The 22,874-nt window shown below is 38.2% G+C and overlaps 1 protein-coding gene across 2 annotated transcripts in view; it reads left to right on the forward strand.

The window, feature by feature from the left end:
• Positions 1-22,874, forward strand: part of col11a1b (collagen, type XI, alpha 1b) — an 81,909-nt gene that overhangs the window by 23,806 nt on the left and 35,229 nt on the right. Inside the window, exons 6-31 of one of the 2 annotated variants that reach the window (XM_030752229.1) lie at positions 2,354-2,434; positions 2,800-2,889; positions 4,192-4,497; positions 5,649-5,714; positions 6,638-6,679; positions 7,040-7,102; positions 9,496-9,570; positions 9,970-10,053; positions 12,953-13,009; positions 13,476-13,529; positions 13,711-13,764; positions 14,132-14,185; positions 14,331-14,384; positions 15,128-15,181; positions 15,289-15,333; positions 15,888-15,941; positions 16,029-16,073; positions 17,037-17,090; positions 18,147-18,191; positions 18,375-18,428; positions 18,523-18,567; positions 19,104-19,157; positions 19,253-19,297; positions 20,255-20,308; positions 20,408-20,515; positions 21,620-21,673. In XM_030752229.1, the coding sequence (XP_030608089.1) occupies positions 2,354-2,434; positions 2,800-2,889; positions 4,192-4,497; positions 5,649-5,714; positions 6,638-6,679; positions 7,040-7,102; positions 9,496-9,570; positions 9,970-10,053; positions 12,953-13,009; positions 13,476-13,529; positions 13,711-13,764; positions 14,132-14,185; positions 14,331-14,384; positions 15,128-15,181; positions 15,289-15,333; positions 15,888-15,941; positions 16,029-16,073; positions 17,037-17,090; positions 18,147-18,191; positions 18,375-18,428; positions 18,523-18,567; positions 19,104-19,157; positions 19,253-19,297; positions 20,255-20,308; positions 20,408-20,515; positions 21,620-21,673 (1,791 nt within the window). The remainder of the gene's footprint in view (positions 1-2,353; positions 2,435-2,799; positions 2,890-4,191; positions 4,498-5,648; positions 5,715-6,637; positions 6,680-7,039; positions 7,103-9,495; positions 9,571-9,969; positions 10,054-12,952; positions 13,010-13,475; positions 13,530-13,710; positions 13,765-14,131; positions 14,186-14,330; positions 14,385-15,127; positions 15,182-15,288; positions 15,334-15,887; positions 15,942-16,028; positions 16,074-17,036; positions 17,091-18,146; positions 18,192-18,374; positions 18,429-18,522; positions 18,568-19,103; positions 19,158-19,252; positions 19,298-20,254; positions 20,309-20,407; positions 20,516-21,619; positions 21,674-22,874) is intronic. The other variant, XM_030752230.1, reaches the window with a different exon arrangement.

Below are 22,874 nucleotides of genomic sequence, written 5' to 3' on the forward strand. Positions count from 1 at the left end.
TGATCATGTGCCACATGTTACCAGCTTGGTTAAAAGAGCAAGAGGAGTGATGCTGAAGGAAGCTGGGGGGAGTACTCTTCTTTATGAGTACTCTTTTAGTATTTATGTCTTTCATCCATGCCTGTGATGAAGGCCTTCAGCTCAGCCAAGCACTTCAGCACCATAAATCTTTATAAAATATTTCATAGTTCATTCTCTATCCCTCTCTCCTTATTTCTAACTCTCTTTGTCTCTCTCTCGCTCTCTCTCTCTCTTGCTCTGTCTCTCTTTCTCTCTCTCTGTCTCGCTCTCTCTCTCTTGCTCTCTTTCTCTGTCTCACTCTCTCTCTCTCTCTGTCTCTCTCTCTCTCGCTCTCTCTCTCTCTCTGTCTCTCTCTCTGTCTCTTGCTCTCTCTCTCTGTCTCTCTCTCTGTCTTGCTCTCTCTCTCTGTCTCTCTCTCTGTCTTGCTGTCTCTCTTTTGCTCTCTCTCTCTGTCTCTCTTTCTCTCTCTGTCTCTCTCTTGCTCTCTCTCTCTTGCTCTCTCTCTCTGTCTCTCTTTCTCTCTCTGTCTCTCTCTCTTCTCTCTCTCTAGCTCTCTCTCTCTCTCTCGCTCTCTCTCTGTCTCGCTCTCTCTCTGTCTCTCTTTCTCTCTCTGTCTCGCTCTCTCTCTCTCTCTCTGTCTCTCTCTCTGTCTCTCTTGCTCTCTCTCTCTTGCTCTCTCTCTCTGTCTCGCTCTCTCTCTGTCTCGCTCTCTCTCTCTGTCTTGCTCTCTCTCTCTTGCTCTCTCTCTCTGTCTCGCTCTCTCTCTGTCTCGCTCTCTCTCTCTGTCTTGCTCTCTCTCTCTTGCTCTCTCTCTCTGTCTCTCTCTCTGTCTCTCTCTCTCTCTCGCTCTCTCTCTGCCTCTCTTTCTCTCTCTCTCTCTGTCTCTCTCTCTCTCTCTCTCTGTCTCTCTCTCTCTCTCTGTCTCTCTCTCGCTCTCTCTCTCTCTCTGTCTCTCTGTCTCTCTCTCTCTCTCTCTTTCTCTCGTTCGTCTGGCCAGAGCTTCTCTCTTGTGTGACCTCTCCCTCACTGGGCTCCTGAACAGACGCCAGGCCAGCCTTGCAGCAGGCTGTGGCTCTTTTATTATTTTTATGAGCTTAGCAGTTGTCCAGGGACTAATATTTATTCCTGTGCTGAGAGGATTGCATTAGGCGCTGGTCTGGTAACTTAATCTACCTTGCCTCTGTTTTGACAGTGTTAGGAAAACTGAACATCTTTTAAAATAGGACTAAAGTGGCTATTTTGCATAGTTGGTTGTGGGCAATGTTGGTTGTGGGCAGTGTGCCGATAAATGCCCATTAACCGGTGATTTAAAGGAGTGTTTAAACACATAATACACATATCACATATCTGCTTTCTTTATTCAAGAGCTACTGTAGATGAGAAGAAGCTAGAATTAGACAGAAGTCTGATATGTGTACAGTAAAAATGGAGCAGAAGCCGAAAGATGATTGCATTGTACATTTTGAAGAGAATTTAGGTCATTTTATCTATCTATCTATCTAACTACCTATCTATCGATCTATCAATCTATCTGTAGCCAGCCATATTTAATGACAAGCTGTAAGAGTGGTGCCCTTTGCCTCATCTACCTCTTCTTAAAGGGAATACGTTTCTAAATTCAGCTCATTCACAGTGTTTAAAATAAACACAATAATCCATAATCCACAAGACAGACATAATAGACATATAGAGTTGATGAGTACATATTATTCAGGCACATATATTGTTTTCATATAAACTATTTCTTTTTATAGTAGTCAGGTTTTGAATTAGAGGAACAATGGTTTTACCCCCTGCTGCTCTATCCTGTATGCTCCCTATAATTTACCATCATGCAGTGATTCAGTACAGCTTGAGTTTTCTCTTTAAAAGCGCCACTAATGAAAACCGCCAGCAACTGCTGGCATACAAATTAAGCAGCAGAAGTGGCTAAGTTTTCACTGGTATTGCATTAACCCTCTAACATCCTGTCAGAAGCAAACAAGAATCTTGATTGTTGTTTGCTTGGTTATGTACAGGAACCTCTCTCATGGTAACGGAAAGCAGAAAGCAAAGTTCCATTCATCCATATGCAAAAACATTCAATTCTCCTGTATGGATGTAAAATTTTCCTCAACATGACCCAATCATTGCTATTTCTAAAATAGCAAGAAGTGATTTATTTAATATTTTGTTTTGAGAAGCATGAGCTCTTACATGCCATGTAAATAATGTACATTCTGTCTTTTAGACATTGTGCTGCTTTATTTACATGATTGCACCAATTAATTGATTGTGGGATCTTTTCTTCTTTTTTTTCTTTCTTTTTTTTTTTTTTTTTTTTTTTTTACAGTACAGTGACTATGATTATGGTGATGACAATGAAGGAGAGTATATCACTGACCGTACCCCATCTGAAGCACCCAAAACGGAGGTAAAACTTGATAGTTATTATGGCTATCACCAAGGGAAACATATAAGTACTGTACGGGCATATCATTTTCTTTTTACCCTTATTTTATTTTTTTATTGTCCATTTCTTTGCTCTGTCTGTCGATCTCATTTCTTGACTACATGTCTTTTATTGGAGCAACTTTTATTTACTTTTCTCAATGATTATGATACATATTCTGGATGTACTTATTTCTATAACAGTATGTTCCTCACTCTGTGTTACGGTTGCTGTGAGAAAGGATGTGCTAGAGACAGATGAAGACATCGACACTACCAGGACTGATGATAATAACTGTATTTTACCTCTTACAAACTTTCTGTGTATTGCTCTTAATCCAATTTCAGATAAATGTGGGTGGAGACTACTATACAAATGAGTATGACTACACCGTAGTGGATGGAAGTCAACCTGAAAATCCCACTGGAGAAGGCCAGGTAACTTTTAAAACATGCAAATTTTTTAAACATGCTCATCAGTAGCAATTAATGGAGGTACAGGCACAGGGAAACTAATTTTGGGTCACTCACATGTCAAATATAGTATATTCCTACTGTCATTTCACAAGATATGACAATAGTTATGCAAAATGTTTACTGTGCTGTAATTTTTTTTTCTTTAGAGAACAATCAGCAGGTTTTAATGAGGAACCTTGGAATGATTATCACAGATTGTGGTGAAGGGCTATTAAAATTTCTGGGAACAATTGCATATTTCTAGGAAAACTTAGTGGTGGCTGTACATAATTAGCGGTAGATTGTTAATCTCATTAGGGTTTTGATTTTAGTATTATCTATAATTTTGATTTTATTAAATCAGATCGATTTTATGACCATAAAAGTATTTGTTTAAACTTGCCTTATGGGATAAACTTCCTGTGAATGTGGAAAATTCTCTGTGTGTCAAATTAACATCTGGATTCCAATTTTATTGCAATTCCTGGTAACATGGTTTAAAATAAAATGTCAGTAAAACTGAAGAGCATCACTGACAACAAAACATATTTTTATGATCATCTTTGGAGGTTAAGACCCAGCATGGCCTCATTAACATCACACAGCCTACTCCATTCCTTGATTTCCATGAGAACCAGCCTCCATCAAACAGAGTTTGGATAAAGGCTAAAGTAGGAAAACTTTGTCATTTAATGAGCCGTAACAAACGGAAAATCACTAGAAAAGCGCATCTCCTATATTCCATAGTCTGAATTTGCCAGATCCTGTTTTAATTTGTGCTAAACCATCACAGAAAATACAAGGTAATGAGGAACATTTGGAGGTTCAAACAAAACAATACGACCCTGTTCTCCGCCAGCCAAATGACTGCTAATTTCTTTGTATGTACCTTAAGGTAGATAATGCAGCTTCGATTTGCTCAAGACCTGTGTTCATTTAAAAAGACAGGCAAGGAGGTTAACCAAGGAAACTAAGCATATTTTGTTGAAACAAATATCTATAGTGATTTTTAAGCCCTCACCACGGACCGCTTTGAGATTTACTTTTCTGAGTTGCAATTGGTTCATGAAAGTGAATGAATCTTTATTAGCATCATAAAACTACTGAAAAAATTTGCATGAGATGCTTGGATATTTCCTCATTGCATTTGACTGTGACTGATTGACATTGACACGATTTATACATTTAGTCCTGATTTGTACTTCACTGAGTCTTTAAACGTTACTGAAAGTGGTCTCATGGTTTCATTGCATTATCCCTCCCTTTGCATTGTCTTGATCCCAGACATTCGAAGAGGAAATAGTGGATGATTACATCACTGGTGTGGAACAGGTCGGGGTGGACCCCACTGTTGGTGTGGAAACTGCTGCCCCAGTGGACACCCAAGAGAAGGTGGATCCGGCTACTGATGTGTATGAGTTTAAGGAATATGACGTGAAGGAATATGACAACAAAGAGTTTGTGGAGAAACCATACGACTATGGTGACTACGGTGATTATGGCACCACTGACGCCAAGCCTACAGCTGTAGCATACGAGGAAGAGTTTGGTCCTGGTGTTCCAGCTGAAACAGACATCAAAGAGAGCAGTGTAAGTGCTGGAGTGGTTAGGAGTCATGCTGGGAGAGACGGGGGCTAGGGTGTGTGTGTGTGTGTGTGTGTGTGTGGGGGGGGGGGGGGGGGGGGGGGGGGCTTCGGGGGTTCAGGAATGTGGAAAGTTGGAGAAATGTTAATGGCATTTGTTTGATGGGGTATTCTCTGTGCCCTTTGTGTTTGTTATTTCTAATGGGAGCTTGGATCATTCTGCACGCACAGGGACAAAACTCAAATACACAAGCAAGCTCAGGCACACACCTTTCTTCTACACATAAGCAGATGTTGACCCTCTATGACCTGTTGAACTCAGTGACCTCTGACATTTACCAAAGATGTCTTACCCTAGTTATCCCAACAGTTTTTACTTTGCATTATCTTATGAAGCCAGTTAAAGTACAAATGTTTTTGTTCCTCATTAAATCCATCTAGATTAAAATATAAAACAAGACAGAAATTGCTGACCCAGTGTCTATTGTTGTTTGTTTCCAGTCCTCTTCTTTGCCTTAGGACTTGGATTCTCAGAATCAGGAAGTGACACAGTCTCTATCTGGATCTTGGCTTGAGATCTGTCTCCTTAGGTTTAGTCTTAACTGCTCTTTTCATGCTTTCCGCTGCACAGTCTCAGCCTTCTCTATGACTTTCTCATTAAGTACCAGTTTCCTCTTTAGGTTAAACTGTACAATCTTGTGGGTTTTGGTTTTGCTTTGTGAATTCTTCTTATGTTAAGTCATTGTATGGATAGTGTCAGTTAACGACCTCGACATTTATGCACAGTCGGGGTCTTTTTTGGCAGTTTCTGGCTTTACAGATAACTAATGAATAGTAGTCCATATCCTAAATTATAGCCTCTTGCAAAATGATATTTGATGTTTTTTCCAGAAGAAGAAACAGGCTTTTGCCTTGAAAAGTATGCAGGACACTAGTCATCATTTTGCTAAACTTTTTTTGTTTGGTTTTTTTTTTGTAGTTTTGTCACTATTTTAAGTAAAAGAGTCAATAATCGAGGCTTCGGGCAAGACATCTGGTGCTCATTGATCTCACAATTTGCATTTTTGTCCTTCAAGTCACTAATACTCTGTTTTTAGAAAGAAAAGCCTGTTTTATTATTTTGTAAAGAAACTCACCTGGTCTTTCCTATGTCTGTAGGTGAGTGGAGGTCAAAGGTACCTGGGAGAAAAAGGAGAGAAGGGCGAACCTGCTGTCATAGAGCCTGTAAGTGAAACGCCACTATCAGCTCTCTTTTCTTTTTTTATAATAGACCTTTCCACTAGAGGTTCAAGTTAAATAAATAGTCACATACTAATCCAGCTAAGTGAAATATGTAAGAAAAAAAATGTCCAAGAATGGGTTTAAACCTAAATATAGAAAAGTACATTTTTAGTATTAGTATTAGTATTAGAATTATTAGTATTAGTATTATTATAATTGCTAACAGGTATTAAATAGGTCTATGTCACAGGTCTGCCTTAATACTATAATTCTCTACACTGGTGTATGTGTGTCTATTATTAAAACAAAATTTTCAGGCAAGTAGCACATTTTCAAAATTATTCTCTACTTGCTTTCATATCAGTTGACTATTTTACTTGCACACAATGATTTATATGCCTACAAAGGCCTGTATCAAATTCTTTGCATATTTTTTGAGGAGTTTATGAGGAATTTGTCAGATACCCCTCACAAACATGTCTTTCAGATTCGATTTACACTCACGTGTGTCTTAATTTATATCAATGAAAAGTAACTTTAGCTGTTTAAATTTTAAGCACCAGCAGCCATGGCTACCTTGCCTTCTGGAGAGATTTAACTTTTATTTTACTTATATATATATACAACCACTGTCTGCACATAATGCCACAGACGTTTCTTAGATAGCCTTTCTATGCAATTTCCCTCTACAGGCTAAACACTGACTGAAATAGCAACAGTAGTTAACATCTCTCCTCCCATACTGTTTGTACACACTCACATTATAGAAGCATCAGATAGCTGGAGCAGTGGTCATTTAGTTATACGTAGGCTCCACAACAACAAGCAAGTAACCACTGACTCTTATTTTTTACCCACTTCCCCATTGCCTGTGGATTTTGAGGGCTGCCCTATAATGCTACTGTATCCACTTTTTCCTTATTCAGGGGATGCTTGTAGAAGGACCCCCAGGAGCCCCTGGCCCAGCAGTGAGTATCACGTTCTCCCATACTCCTGTCTGCCTTCCACAGATGGAGAACAGCTAAAGAGGGAAAAAATGTCTTTATGGAAAGAGCGTCAGTCCTCATCGCCAGTGAAGCTTGAGTTGGGAGAGACTGTCAGAATGTGTACTTGCGCGTGAATGTGTGTATGTCTGTGTCTGTGAAATGCAAGAGAAAGAAGGGAGGTGGAGGCTGTTTCATTTTGAGGCTTATGTCTTTCAAACCAGTGTCTTTGCTTCTGTCTTTGTTGGCTTATACATATAAAATGTTGGATACACTGATTGTGGTGGGAATGCTGGTTAGCAGTAGTTTAGATAATATGTTAAGTGTATGTATGTCTGTTTTCAGGGTATTCCCGGTACCCCAGGATTGCAAGGATCCCCAGGTCCACCAGGAGATCCTGGTCAGAGGGTGAGTGAAGGTTACAATAATTGTACAGCCGATTATAGATGTGTATTTAGAAGCTTTTGTTTTGTTCTCATTATAAAAGATTACTAAGTGCACTTATATTTTGCTAAATTATAGATAAAACACATTTTCACCCATTAATAGTTGTTTACAGATACACTGTTTTTAAAACAAAATAGCTTTTATTCATCAAAAATTGAAAATTGTGAAAATATTGAAATATGAGCTTTAGCCAGCCATTAATCCTTCAAGCGGGATTGTGGGGTTCAGAAATATAAAAAAAAATGCCCCTGTATTTGTTATCCTTTTCTCTTCTTCTCTACTGGAAAGCTGTGAAGCACAGTTTCAGTGCCATGGAATGAATAATAAAATTGGACACAGCTTGCTACTGCAGCAGTAGGAGGGATTAGTGAGGAGTGGTGCAGGGAAACGAGATGCCCATAAACTATCAATATAGCAACAAGGCAAGGTTCTGAAAAGTAGCTGTCGTGGTATGTGTGGGGGATTGGTGAGAAATGGAAGGGGTTGGCTGTAAAATAGGCAGAAGCATAAATTGTCCACAAACATTTCTTTTCTCAGCCCTGTGGGATTCAGCATATTTATTTGATTGATTTGATGCAACATAGTAAGTGTCTGTTCCATCCAGAAAGCTGGATCTCAGCTTGCATTTTTCCAAATGTGATGATTGCCCTGCACCCCACCTCCCAACCCCGACCCCACCCCACTTTCATCTCCCTTTTAGCACATCTGTTCTCTTACTGGAGATTAACCATTTAATCATCAGCATAAAAAATACCCCAATATACCTCCTTCAGTATGGCCAACAGTCTTCACCAGTACAAAAGGCCTATTGGCTTAAATTGATCAAAAATATTTAGTTGGTTCAAAATTCCTTCACTACCCCCATGAGAAACAGTCTTGCTGAAGATTAACGGGGACATTAAAAGTGACTTGTGGTTTTCCGTTGCACAGGATCTGCCTACACTCAGTGTTTGATCTGCTCATTTTTTTTTCATGATCACCACCTTTCTGCTTTCCAAAGAAACACTTTCCCAGCCATATAGGACTGTCATTAACACTAGATGCCACTATGCTTACAATAACTGTAATGGATAAAGCATATTCACTGCAACTGAGAAAAGGCAGATCAGAGCACAGGGAAACACATGGCATCAATTTTAGCTAGTCTGAGATTGCTGCACATGACTAGACTGCAAAGTAAATGCAGGTTTCCCTGGAAGCAGTAGATACTGTGAAGGCTTGATCTGATGTTTGATTATTTGCTTGGGTTTATCAAATCAAAAGTACTTATATAATTTAACATTCTCTTCATATTGTCAGCAATCTAATTTTTTTTTTTTTTTTTTGCATAGTCTGTTTGAAATCCAGAAAATTTCAACAACTGTTGGATAGATACAGTGGAATTTGGTACAGATGTTGATGGTCTTCTGAGTACAAATCGTAATCACATTGGTAGTGATATTGTGAGCTTACACCATAACTTTCCATGCTTAAAGTTGGTAGCATGTGAACATAGCAAGGTAGGCGTATTAAGATGTAAAACTGAAGTTTGCATGTTGACACATCTAAACCTCAGCTGAGGCAGACAATATGTGAGCATGGATAAGAGACACAGTTGAAGGCTGACAAAACTCAGCCTTAAATTGATAGTACCAGTTTGGCAAACAAGGAACCTTTCCTTTTCAAATTATGTAACTCCTCGGATCCTACCCCTAGGCCACAAATATTCTTCCTCTCTTGGGGTGACATTTAAGATTAGCAAAACACTGTCTCCATTTTTCATTCACTGAAGAAATTTTAAATCCCTCAAATTTAATGAGCATTATTGCCTCTCAGGGCCACAACTGTGGATTTTTAATCTTGGTAAAAAGTCAGTGCTCCCTGAGTGCAGCATCTTTAGGCCAACTTAACGGTAATTAATGATTTGTCTTCAGTTGTGATTGAATTCATCTTTGTAGGATTAGTCAGTTTTCTTTTTAGATAAAAGAACAACAATGCAGTAAAAAGACTGTGCCTTTGAAATGAAAGCTTTTTTACTCTCTGCCTGGTTATTATTGCAGATGTTGTTTGTTAAGAGTTTTTTTTCCTTCTTTATTTTGAATTTGCATACCCACCAGGGTATCACATTAACTTTGGGATAAATAAAGTATATCTTATCCTAACCACATATTAATTATTCATAACAATGTTACATGTTGGCTTACAAGTTAATTAAACACTGGCTGATTTGAATTTAGCATTTGGGGGGGGGGGGGGGGGGGGGGGGGGTATTTAATTGCAGTTCTGTATACTTTGAATTGCAGGATTGCAGTTAATTGGTGTTCTGTTTACTTTTGCTTGGTTGTTGACTTCTCCTCTCTCCTGTGATCCTCCAGGGACCTCCTGGGCGTCCTGGCATTCCAGGTTCAGATGGTGTTCCTGGGCCTTCAGGGACCATTCTGATGCTTCCAGTAAGTTTTCCTGCTTTTCACATAGCTGTCTTTTTCTGTCACATACTGCACACCTTTCATGTCAGGCACTAGCCCATGAACTTGCTCCATTTAGTAAGTTTACCTCATTGCATCACCAGTAGGCCAAAGGATTGCAGCCGTATTTTCTTTGGGTTACAAATCACTTACCTTGCAAATGTCAGCCAGTGCAATGGAGTAGAACCAGTGACTGAGGGCATAAAAGCTAGGTGACATAAATCTGACTGTGGTGTGTGTGTAAAGGGTTTTACAGTTTTACCAGAACACAGCACCGATTAGAACACACTCACCAGGGATGATCATTACATTTGTCACACTCTAAAAACAACACAAGTCAATTTGTTTTTAATTGTATTTCTTTCTTTCTTTTGTGGCTGACAGTTCCGTGCAGGTGGTGAAGCACACAAGGGACCTGTGATTACAGCCCAGGAAGCTCAGGCTCAAGCTATTCTGTCTCAGGCTAGGGTGAGTATCAGTGGTAAATATGAAACCAGAGTTACTGAAATTAACTTGTATCAAAATGGTGGGAAGGGAAAAGTGTTCAGAAGGAAAGGAATAGCTCATTATCTACAACATACTGTACCACATCATCTAGCTAACATGGTGAAAAGTTATGTCATAGACATACATGGCTGCCATTGGATCTTGTTCACTAGTGTTTATTGCCAATGTGACTGCTGACAGAAGTAGCAGGATAATTAAGAGTATAGGGCTTTAATCTCTACTCAAATTCAGCCAAATGCTACAAAACTGATCAGACAGAGCATCACAGTGCAAATGGATAATAACCCCAAAGCATGCTGCAAAAGCAACCCAGGAGTTTCACAAAGCAAACAAATGGGATATTTTCCAGTGGTCGTTAGTCACCTGATCTCAGCACAATGACTGCAGTAAAGGCCTAGCAGAGCATCTCAAGGAAGGAACTGTGGCATTTGGTGATATCCATGGGTTCTAGACTTCACTGACTCTAGACTTCTGAGAAATCACTGATTGCAAAGGATTTTTATTTAAAAAAAAAACAAAAAAAAACACACTGCACACTTATCTGAGAGATCTCACAAGGCTGGGTTGCTCTAACATATTTACAGCCAGTTTAGAGTCAGGTTTAGAGTGGGGTCATGCTAACAATCCATTAAAACTTGCTTTACATCTACCAAAGTCTTGAAGTCCAACTTAATAATTTATTGTCACAAATTGATAAAAAGCCAAACTTAGAAACTATGACAAGTGTGATGTGTATTGTTAACATACAGACATATAGAGAATGATATATGTAGATTCTAAATATCACATTATTTTGGACTTTGAAGGTCAAATAAGGTCAAGCTTTCATAAAATGTCTTTTCATCTTTAAAACTATGCTTAAAATTCTACTGCCTTTGTTTGTAGTGGCAACATTTACTCCATACTGGTATATGGAGTTTCTAAATATCACATTATAGTTTCCATCCAAATTTGTCACATTTGACCTCTGACCTTACTTTTACAATTCACATCTGCCTTTCATTCAAGTTGACCCCAGAATGCGTTATATCTTTAAAAGAAAGTATCATCAGGAGAAAGAGAATGAGCTGCCTGGTTATTTAGAAATATACTGTGATATAATATTATATAATAAGCTTGAGTTTTACAAATGAGTGCCTATTATCCATTACCTGCTCCTACATAATGTTTATGTAATAAAAGCAAACATCTGTCATGCTGCCCTTATCTGATTTTTCCTGCACTACAATATTCTTAAAGTACATGTAAAAAGAACAGAGAAAACAAAATGAATACATACAACATAAATAATATTCCTAATAATTCTGATATTCTTAAAAGTAAATACTGCCCAGAGAAAGAGCTGTCTTGGTAGACGTTTGCGCTTTCAAAGTGCTTCTTGTTAATTAGCTGTGATTGTTTATTGTTGTGAATGAAGCAGCCTGTAGGAGCATGTGCAGCGGACGGGCTGTTGAGGGACACCTTAGTTCAAAGGTCTGTGTTTTCAGTTATGGTGTCAAATAGCAACCCGAATCATCAAGGGCAGTTTTCAAGGCTAAAGGAAATAGGCTGCTCATATATGATACATTCACTTCATTTAGAACATCGTTATTTTCTACTAGTGTATCTCCATTCATGGGGATGAACTTTGACATTGGTATTGGCAGGTGTAGTTGACAAGTTGGGACTTTGGGTCAGGCTTAACTGGATCTCAAGTCTGGTTTTAAACCTATAAAGCTATTCCAGTAGACCCCTAAAATGAAATTACTAATCTGAAAATTACCTTTAAATAACAGAAATCATAATAAATAATGAGAGAAGGAATCATTGTTCATAAATCCAGTTCATCATCATCCAAACTCCAAGGTATGGACCTGTGTCATGTTTGGTAGTACATAAATCCACCACAGATGTTCACACCCACTCAGGGATCCAGACAAGCATAACACTGTTGAAAAACAGGTTGAACACATGGAGATCATTAAGTGTTGCACAAATACTATATATTAACTCATTCTGTGGAGTTGCAAGGCTGCCAAAACTAGAGTTTAGTAATGTCTAGAAAGCACGTGTCACCTTTCTATATTTGCCTTTTATGCCAAAGGTTTAGTCTGATAGGCTGAGAATGTTCTGAAAGTGAATTATACTTACAAAATAAATGTGTACTTATTCAGGGCCTACTCTTAAACTTGAAACTTTATTCAGTGCTTCTGAAACAAATGACCACAATGCACACAAGCTAACGAGTTTTTATGATTCAGTCTTGTATAGCATGCTCGTATAGCTATCATTCCTTGAATTAGCAATTTATTTCATTCAGTAATCACACTGCAAATAAATTCCAGACAGCTTTTTTGGCAGCACAGTGCTGTGGTCAACCATGAGCCGAGTGGTAAACCATGAACAAGAACAAAGTAAAGTTTGCACTCTGTGAGGTTCCATGTCTTACAGAGGCTAAAAGGGAGAATTTTTATTAGTGTTTTCTTTCATATTTGCCAAACCATTATATTGTCCAAACTGTTAGTTAAATGTATACCACATGCATTTAACTAATGCATTTCACCAAAATTCCTGCTTTATTACAGGTACTATAGCTTTTTGCATGCATACGTGATCCAGTATTAATAATGCAAACAAAGCATTTCAAGCTTTTGAAATGCTTGAAATAGATAGATAGACAGACAGACAGACAGACAGACAGACAGACAGACAGACAGATAGATAGATAGATAGATAGATAGATAGATAGATAGATAGATAGATAGATAGATAGATAGATAGATAGATAGATAGATAGATAGATAGATAGATAGATAGATAGATAGATAGATAGATTGACTGGTGACTCGCTGTTTATAAATTGCTTCTGTCTGATCCACAGCTGGCAATGAGAGGTCCTCCAGGGCCAATGGGCTTGACAGGAAGATCCGGTCCTGTGGTAAGTCCAGCTTAACACCCATTTACACATCAACACACTATTGGTCAACATCCATCCATTAATTTTACATTTGAAAAATACATTCACTGATTTGAGGTTATGGTCCATCATTCAGCTTAAATAATGTATTGCTACCTTCCACACATCCACACATGCACTCACTCATACACGCACTAGCATCAGTTTTGATTTGATTTCGGCATTATTCATTTATTTCAAATTATTGTGATTTTTTTTTTTCTTTTTGTCTTGGCTGTGTCTTCCATATGACCAGTGCTGTCATCCAGATGTTACAATTTGTGTGTTTACATTCACATTAGGTTCCAGTCCAACCTGGATTTTACAGATCTCCCAGTGAAATAACAAGATGACAAAATGTCTGGCTGCATTGACGACGTGTTCTTTCACTAAACCAGTGTTCATGTGTGTGTTTGTGCCTGTGTTTTTAATTTTTATTTTTAAATAGGGAGGACCTGGTGCCCCTGGACTTAAAGGTGACAGTGGTGATCCTGGGCCACAGGTAAGGTATCTTATTATATTTTCCTTTAAAAATAAAAACAACTTTAATAACAGATTTTTATTTTAGTTATTTTCTTGATTTGCACACTAATCTTTTTTTCTTTATTTTGTCACTACTGTAGCATTAATCATGGTGTTTATTGTTATTATTTCATTGAAACATTTATATATGTTCTCCATAGGGACCCAGAGGTCTTCAAGGCTCATCTGGTCCACCAGGGAAAGCAGGAAAAAGGGTAAGAGTACTTTCCAAACATACTTGATGGAAGGTCTTTATACTTTAACATTTTTATTGATTAATCTTCTCCAGAGCAATGCAGCATTGTAACAGAAGATTAAGTTTAAATTGTTCATATTTAATAGAATAGAGTTCCCAGAGAGAAGAGTCTGTTTTGTTTCAGTTATGGCCATATTTCAAATAATTCAGCTGCACCCAATAATTGTCTGTGTGTGTGTGTTGTTTAAACCCAGTGTTATGTTTATTTAAGAATAAACGGAAAAAATAAAGCATCTTCCCTTTGTTTTTTTGCAAATATCCACTATAATTGAAATTTTGTGATGTGATTTCCATGAAACCTTACGTGATATCTGTGTGTACTCCAGGGTCGAAATGGAGCTGATGGTGCACGAGGAATTCCTGGAGAAGCAGGAGGCAAGGTAAACAGGATTTTCAAAAAAAAAACCCAAAAAAACAAAAAAAACAAGCTACATTTGAAACATTGTCTGGAGGTCGCTGTATCTTAAAAGTGATATCTGCCATACTGATTGATACAGCTTACAATTTTTTGCCGTGCTTTTACAGGGTGATCGAGGTTTCGACGGCCTCCCTGGTCTTCCTGGAGAGAAGGGACATAGAGTAAGTATGACGACAGGAAATGTGTGGCTTGTTGAAAGCTCAAGGTCAGAGGAGAGACATCATTGAAGATTTGTATCTGCCTCCAAAAATAAAAATCCCAGAGTCTGTCATCGCTAGACCCAAACACTCACTGATCAGACTCGATGCCCCTGAATGGCACATCAGTACTGATTTGTCATTTAAAGGCCAATCCCTCCAAGTCATGTACACTCTAGTGTTGACAGAAGTGAATTTTGAATTAGTGGTACTCAATAGGGCATTTGACCCAGTTATGAGAGATGGGCCTAACTCACAAACCACTTGGGCTAACTTTAACCAGGCCTGGAGGCAGATGAAGAGTGCTGAGTTTAGTGTTTGTGGAACGTGGATTATATAGGGAGCCCAGAAAGAAGGGACAAAGATCACAGAGGGGTATTTCTAGGCAGGGTTTCATGTCTTATCCTATACTAAGTAATTACAAGGCCAATCCCTATATGGTATTTAAATAGTGGAAACCATATAGGTCCATGCCAGTTGTGGTGGCTGTGCTTACTGTAGATTAAAGGCAGTTTGGTTGCCCATTCTTGTTGCTCTTTTTTGTTTGTTTTTTACAGTGTCTTCTGTGTGTTTCTAAATTTTTGACCCATATTATTCCTTTTTTAATTAAAGGATTCTATTTTTTCTCTGTTAGCTACAGAGACTCTTTTTTGACCCTTTTGACCCAGTGTTAGTTAACATACCTCTTCTGTGATCTTTTTCTCCAGGGAGAACAAGGCCCCACAGGTCCTCCAGGATCCCCAGGAGAAGATGGCCCAAGAGTAAGTGCTATAATACTTTATTCACAGTCTAGTATGTGATGTTCATTTTTTTTTTCAAAAGTTCCCTACATCTGTTAATAATCTACTATCTTCCTTTCTAATCAAAGGGTGAAGATGGCCAGGTTGGACAAAGAGGTGTAGCTGGGGAGATGGTAAGTACATCTATTGTCAGCTGATAAAAGAGGATTACAAACATGTCAAAACACTATGCCAAACACTGGAATATCATGAAAACGCAAGCAACATTCCCATACTACCATGGGCCTCATCCCTTCAGTTTATAAATCACTTTTCATTTTTTAATTAAATGAAACATATAGCCCTGCACTCCTTTCTTGTGATACCCCAAAATAGTACAGTCCTTTTAAAGGGGCAGTTGCACAGAATTTCATCAGCTACTGTCAATACGACTAAAGACTAAATGCACTGATTTTAAGTGTGTAAGTTTAGGTTTTCACATGAGAAATACCCCTCATGCTTATTCTGTGCCTGCAGTTTTCATATACGGCCACATGAGGTCAATATTTTACATATTCAGGGAAGTCGTAGAACATTTATGCCATAGGATGTGCGTTTAATGTGCACTTATTCACAGATACATTGGAAAATTAAAAACAAAGAAACATACAAAAAACAATACAAGAAATATATGTTAATGTGCTAGTTTATATTATTTTATTCAGCTCATATTTGCTTTAATATACAGGGTCCTAGAGGTTTGCTTGGCCCCAGAGGGTCTCCTGGCCCTGCAGGACAGCATGTAAGTATAGTAAAGCCTCATTTCTTAGACCTAAAACTATTTATGATGTGCTTCTTCTTCAATAATGTCAAATACTGATCTCCTTAGGGTCTTCCTGGTCTTGATGGGCAAGCTGGTCCGAAGGGAAACATGGTAAGAAATATTCATGTTATCTTCGTATTAAAGTGAAATTAAAAACTCACATCGTCTAAGCAGTCTGTTTTTCCTTGAGTGCTGCAGAACAGGTAACATAACATCCAGCCCTTTTGGTGATCAGATGTTACAGGAAGTGTCATATCACGCTTCTCGGATTTACTGTCTGCGGACTGAAGGGTCCTTAAGCTTTGGTGAAGGTATAAACAGACACGTCTGTATGTCAATGGCCCCATCATGGATTTATCTTCCTGTAGGGTCTCAGTAGGATGTGTGGATGAGGTTTGCACATCACTAGTCAAGACAGTGGAACAAGCCCACGTGCAATCTGTGGTCACTGAGTCAGCAAGGCAAAAAAAGAAGCAGCGGAAGAGAAGTATAGAACAATAGGCATTCAGTGTGTTTCTCATTAATTGAAAGACGATATTGATCTCAACATTCTAAAAAAACAAATAAGAAGCTATAGAAGAGCTTCCTTAAGGGTTTCTAAACATTTGTGGTGCACACAAAATTCTCTATCATATGGGTGTTTTTTAAAGCATCTTTTACCAGAAATGAACACAGTGAGTGACTCCATTTGGGTGCACTGTCAAGGAACCCAGAATACCATGAACAGAGCCTCTTTATTTTGTGTTTGTTGTAACAGCTGGAGTAGATTTCACAAAGGTCTCTTCTTTTGTTTTTATGTGTTTGAGTTGTGACACACTAAATCCCAACAGGAATGCCAAACAACTCATCACCGTTCCAGTTAGTCTTATACCTCGTAACTTTGGAGGGTTTGCTCCTTCTTGTACTTTGAGTGAATCACATTGTTGTTTGACTGTATTAATTTCAGGATCCAGTTTCTCCTGCAGTGTTGTCATTCTTCCATGTTTAGTTGTGCATAACAAAGCATATAACTGAATAAAAAAAGGAATTAATGGCAAACACTGGGAATATTTGCACTTTCTTTGTTATATACAGGGTCCACAAGGAGAGCCAGGGCCTCCTGGGCAACAGGGTATGCCTGGCCCAAATGTAAGTTTTTTCTTTCCTCTTTTGTTCTCTGTATCTGTCCGTTTATCTAAAGCCTTTATTGTCAGTCTCTTTCATTTCATCACCCATGTCTTCTTATTTTGCTCTGTCTCTTGATTTCACTCATCCTCTTTATGCTCCCTGCCTTTTTAATGCCCCGTCCTCTCTCTGCCATATCCACAATGCAACAGGGAGCCCTATGAACTCGAATGATCGGTCGCACCTCTGCTTTTTCAATCAAAAGCCTTTTCCTTCCTCTCTCTTCTCTCTGTCTGACATTCATTTCCTTAGTCACTTTAATTCTGCCACTAAACTCACACTGAAGATGAGTGAAGGCTTTACAAGTTTCCATTAAAACTGTTTTCTTACTGACACAACGAATGAGAGCATCACTTGTGTGCAGCTAAGATTCAACATGTTGCACTCATTTGATAACCTGATTACAGTGTCCAGTTGGTGAAAAATATTCCATTATTGAGTCATGTTTAATACAAAACAGTGCTCCCAATATTTTATCCAGGGCTAAACGACCATTGCCAGGTAAGATTTTCAGTCCTGCTGACACTTGCAGCCTGAACGGGATGACATCATTCCCCTGGAAAGTATTTGTAGGAACCTGTCCTGATGGCATACAGGTTGAATAAATAACTCTCTTTGGTTAATACCTGGCCAGAGGGAGACTGGTGCCTTCCAGCGAAAGCACTGGCCCATTGAAAAATAACACAGCTTGCTTATAAAGAAACAGTTACTAACATTTTATTCTTTAGTGGTTGAATTGTCAAGAAAAAGGGTGGCTTTAAAAATCACTGCAGACAATAATGAACAGTTTGCAGAGCTGAACGAATAGATCTGAACTCACTGGAAAAGGCAAAATGATTGGTGTAGTCCAAGGAAAAAGGTGAATATGTTACAACCAAGCAAGTGACGCATAGCACACTATAAAATAGGGTATATGTTTCCCCTAATGGAAATATTTTATGTTTGTTTTTATTCAACGTTAATGACTTCTTTTTCCATATCATCGAAGTCTTCTTAAGTATGATCTGCATTACTTTTCAGGGTCTTATTGGTCCTCAAGGTCCAATCGGGCCTCCTGGTGAAAAAGTAAGTAAACCCAGTTCCCTCTTAGTCCTCCCCCACAACTGTAAATGTTTCAGTCAGGACCTCCTAAGTGATTTTGCAGACTTACTGCTGAGCTATAGGCTTTTACTCATTTCTCTGAAAGCAGCTATCTCTCTGTATTGCCCCCTCTATCTATTTCTCTATCTATTTGTTTTCTCTTTGTAGGGACCTCAAGGGAAACAAGGTCTGCATGGCCTATCTGGTGCTGACGGCCCTCCTGTGAGTAACCTAGCTGATATCTGATTCTCATTTTTTTGTCACTTTGACAAAATCTCAAAGACCAACTGCTGAAAATCTCTAACTTCCTTCTCAGGGTCACCCAGGCAAAGAGGGTCCCCCAGGCGAGAAAGGAGCAGCTGTAAGTATGATGCAATTTGGTACTAATTTAGTATTGCAGAGAAGTGTCTAATTACAGCTGTTCCCAAAATGTATCAAAAGAAGGGCAACAAAGGAAAAGGGGGTAGGTCTGGCAGTCTTGTCAGATGCAGTTTAGTCTGCATAGCGCACTTGAAAGTTTAATATAGGCACACAATTTAGATGCTATCAGGTAAACTGTCTCTGAAAATACCAGACCCACACATCTGGGCTAGTGATTAGTCATTTCCTGTATTCCAAACCACAATAAACTGGTATTCATATACACAAAGCTTTTATGGAGTGAGTATAGTTTTTATGATATTATTTGATTTTTTAAACAGTGAATACTCCCATTTTTAGCTATGATGATCTAAAATTGGATAAAATGTATGGTGTTATCACAGTATGTTAGTATTAATAATACTATAATATGGCAATAATAAACTATTATTCGTGTTATTATTGAAATTGCACCATTAATTGCAACCCGCATTTGCAATTAACATTTGTTGTTGTTGTTGTTGTTGTTGTTGTTAGGGTCATCCAGGACCTATGGGATCCATCGGCTATCCTGGGCCTCGTGGCGTGAAAGTAAGTGCAATGTAGACATACAGAACCACTCTGCAATGAAAATTTTCCATTTTCCCTAAAATTCATTCAGGCTGTATTTTTTCCACTTTCTCCAGGGTGCTGAGGGAATTAGAGGCCTTAAAGGTGACAAAGGAGAAAAGGTAAATACCTCTTCAGCCTCTACCCACCCTTGTTGACACGTGTAATTCCATTAAAAATGGACCCATCAAAGTAGTAATTTCTTCCCAAATGAGGCTTTCTTTGAATCCAGCAAGTGGAAAAACTCTTAAAGGCCCATCACACTGGCAGTTAAGCCTTCATGCCACTGAGCTGTAATGGAGTGTGGAACATTAAACTAGAATGGGGTTGCTTTGTAGAGCAGTTTCAGTGCAGATGGATCTGTTGCCATTCTTTGCATTGGTTGAACTTATCCTTTTGCTCGCTCTGTGTAAATTTTACAGTCTATTGTCAGAAAATTGAAGCCTCTTTAGAGATCACTTTTAAATTTAGAGCATGTTCTTAAATGTTCATCTACTTTCATACTTATGTCCTACATTAAATACAGTGGCACATGTATTTTTACCAATGCCAAGTTGCTGTTTGACTGAGCTGGGATTCATTACTATTTGGTTTAGTGATTTCATGCATTCTGATATCTGAGATCACTGGCATCAGTTGCGAAAGCACAGCTTTCATGAAAAGTTTAAAAAATTGAAAACTGCTTTCTCAACTTCAACCACCAGGTGTCAGAAGAATAACTTTAAAACTGCTTGTGTGAATTCCTCATTTAAATGGCCACTAGATGTCAGTATAAATCTTTCTTAAGTTGCCCTGATACACAAACTTTCACAGTGGACAAAGCTACTATGTCCATATAATATAATATAATATAATATAATATAATATAATATAATATAATATAATATAATATAATATAATATAATATAATGTAATATAATATAATATAATATAATATAATATAATATAATATAATATAATATAATATAATATAATATAATGCACAACGTAGCTTAGCTTTGAAATGATATATTATAATTCATCAATGTTGTGTCTTAAGCTTTTAAACCTATTAATGTTTTGATGTCTTTCATCTCCAGGGAGAGGATGGATTTCCTGGCTTTAAAGGTGACATGGGGCTTAAAGGTGACAAGGTAACTCATCATCTCCAAACTGGCAACTGAGATTTGCAGTTTCAGTGACTGACAGGATAGTTAAAAAACATTTATTATATCTATTTTTACTGTTTTCAGGGTGAAAATGGTGTACAAGGATCCAGAGGGGAGGATGGCCCTGAGGGTCCCAAGGGCAAGTCAGGACCCGGTGGAGAAGCTGGTCCTATGGGATCAGCCGGAGAGAAGGTAAAGAGCCAATACCTTCAAAACATGAAACATACAATCTCAGATTTTCCCATTTATTGTTTTATTGTGCTGACATTGAAGTTCAACTATAACTGTGTAAGATAAAGTTATACAAGTGCATTTTCATGAACATGACATCAAAATTATTATACTATTATAACACATGCATACATGCTGTATAAAGGGTAGATTTTTTCTCAGTAATTGGGAGCTAATAGAAGACTTTAATAAGCTGGAAAGACAGCAACCAGTCAATAGCTTTTCAATAGCTTTGTAGCCATCCTGAAGTTTAGGTTTTCTCCACTTCCCTTCACCTCTAGAACAGTCCCATTTTAATTGGCCTGTGTTGCCAGCTTTTCTCCATGGAGCTCTCATCTTGTTACAGAGTTTCTTGCTTCTTACTATATTCTAATGCATTATTATTGACAATTATGACATTCAAGCATAAGGTCTACATTACAGTTGTGTTTTACTAAAGTAGGTGGGCATTAATCACCCTGTTTTCTAGCCAAATTATAATGAGAAAACACAATGATCATCTTGATCAAGAGAAAATCTGCAGATATAAAGTTAGTCAGAAGTTATTTCAGTCATTTTTACCAAATTTGGAAGTACATTTGACACATGGATGAGCTGATATGATCTGGTACAAAAAATTTGCTAATTAATTATCCTCTTAGTGCTACTTTTGTTGCTGAACAACAACACATTTCATTTTTAACTGACATCTTCATCCTAAATTGCTCAGGATTAGTGCATATTACCAGCACTGAAGTCAGATGTGTTGGAGTTATACTCAAATTAGAACACACATACAAGATTTGACCTTATTTTAAAAGCACATGGGATGGTTACATCAGATCCTGTGTAACATTTAATGACCATACACCATCTGAGATGGCCAAAATGGACCAAAGTGAATTCACAATTAGGGGAAAAGCAGAAAAGCCTCTGCATGGGTGATGTCATTTTCATAAATGTGGCATTAAAAATTTCCCACAACTTTTTACAATCCTTCTGTGAATTTCAGTAAAGTTTACTGGAGTCTACCAATGTCTCTGAATGAGAATTTATTGCCTTTGTTTTGTTTTTCTTCTTTTTTAGGGGAAACTTGGAGTTCCTGGATTGCCTGGTTACCCAGGAAGGCAAGGGCCCAAGGTGTGTGATCAGAGTAAATATACTTTCCTGATCAAAGCAGAAAAAAATCATTTTTATGCAATATTCCAGTTTAATGGGAGGTTGAGGATCAATTCCAGTTGTAGGTGTTCAGTGTCAGTGTAGTTGGCTGGTTGATTATCACTGTGTTTACTCACTATACTGCTTTTCAGTATCAAGCTGTTTGTAATTGTGTACATTTGTGTGTGTGTGTGTGAGTGTTCGTGCGTATGCACATAATTAATGTGTTTACATATATGAATGTACAAGTCTGTATTGATTTTCTCTATGACTTCATAGCCTTTTCTCCAGAACTGCCTGACCAGCATTGACCCCCAAAACTAAAGTTCTTCCCACTTGCCTCTCAAAAATTTGATGATCTGCTGACTAACACACCCACAGACACAAACCCAAGCAGACACCTACTGTAAACTCTCCAGGCCTCTTATAGAAACCATAACTGGCATGGTCACCTGCTGTAGTCATCAGCTGTCCCCCCTCCTTAAAATCCAGGCATAATTTAACAGCTGACCATTGTGCCACGGCACCACTATCACGATGTGCTGCTGCAGCTGGTTCCTCTCTGCTGCTGTCAGCACGGACACCCTCGCACTGATACGTTGGGTCAGATGCAACTTTTCTTACAGCATCCATTTAGGCATTGCTCTATCTGGTAATGCCAGCAAAATGTGAGCCGTGGATAGCCCCCAAACTAATACATGACAGAGACAAATTGCACAAAGTGTTAGAGATACAAGAGAAACGTCAAAGGGCTGCGTTTCTAATCTTTAAATTCCCGTCATTTGTGTTCTTTTTATTCATTCATCACACATGTCACTCTTGAATGAAGCATTTCGCAATTTGAATCTGTGTAATAAAGATGCAGTAAAAGATTCAGTAACAGCAATCATAGCAGAAGCAAAAAGGCTACCGTTTTGTTTGCATCCATAAATATTTGTAAACAGAGGCTGCCCACAAGGATTCCCACTAGAGCCCAAGATCAAATCTTCATTTTTTTAGAGTCTATATTTTTCAAACACAATTTTCGACTTTGGCAGATATAAATAGTTTAGCCAACATTTGAAGAGTTTTCAAAAACAAGAAGGCGATAGGAAGCACTTACTCATAAAAAATATGACACCAAGTCCAAGTTGAAATAAAATATGTTATTTGAGATAACTTAGATACTTTTATAGACCAAATA

The sequence above is a fragment of the Archocentrus centrarchus genome, chromosome 17, assembly GCF_007364275.1.
Source record: "Archocentrus centrarchus isolate MPI-CPG fArcCen1 chromosome 17, fArcCen1, whole genome shotgun sequence".
NCBI classification, from domain to species: Eukaryota; Metazoa; Chordata; class Actinopteri; order Cichliformes; family Cichlidae; genus Archocentrus; species Archocentrus centrarchus.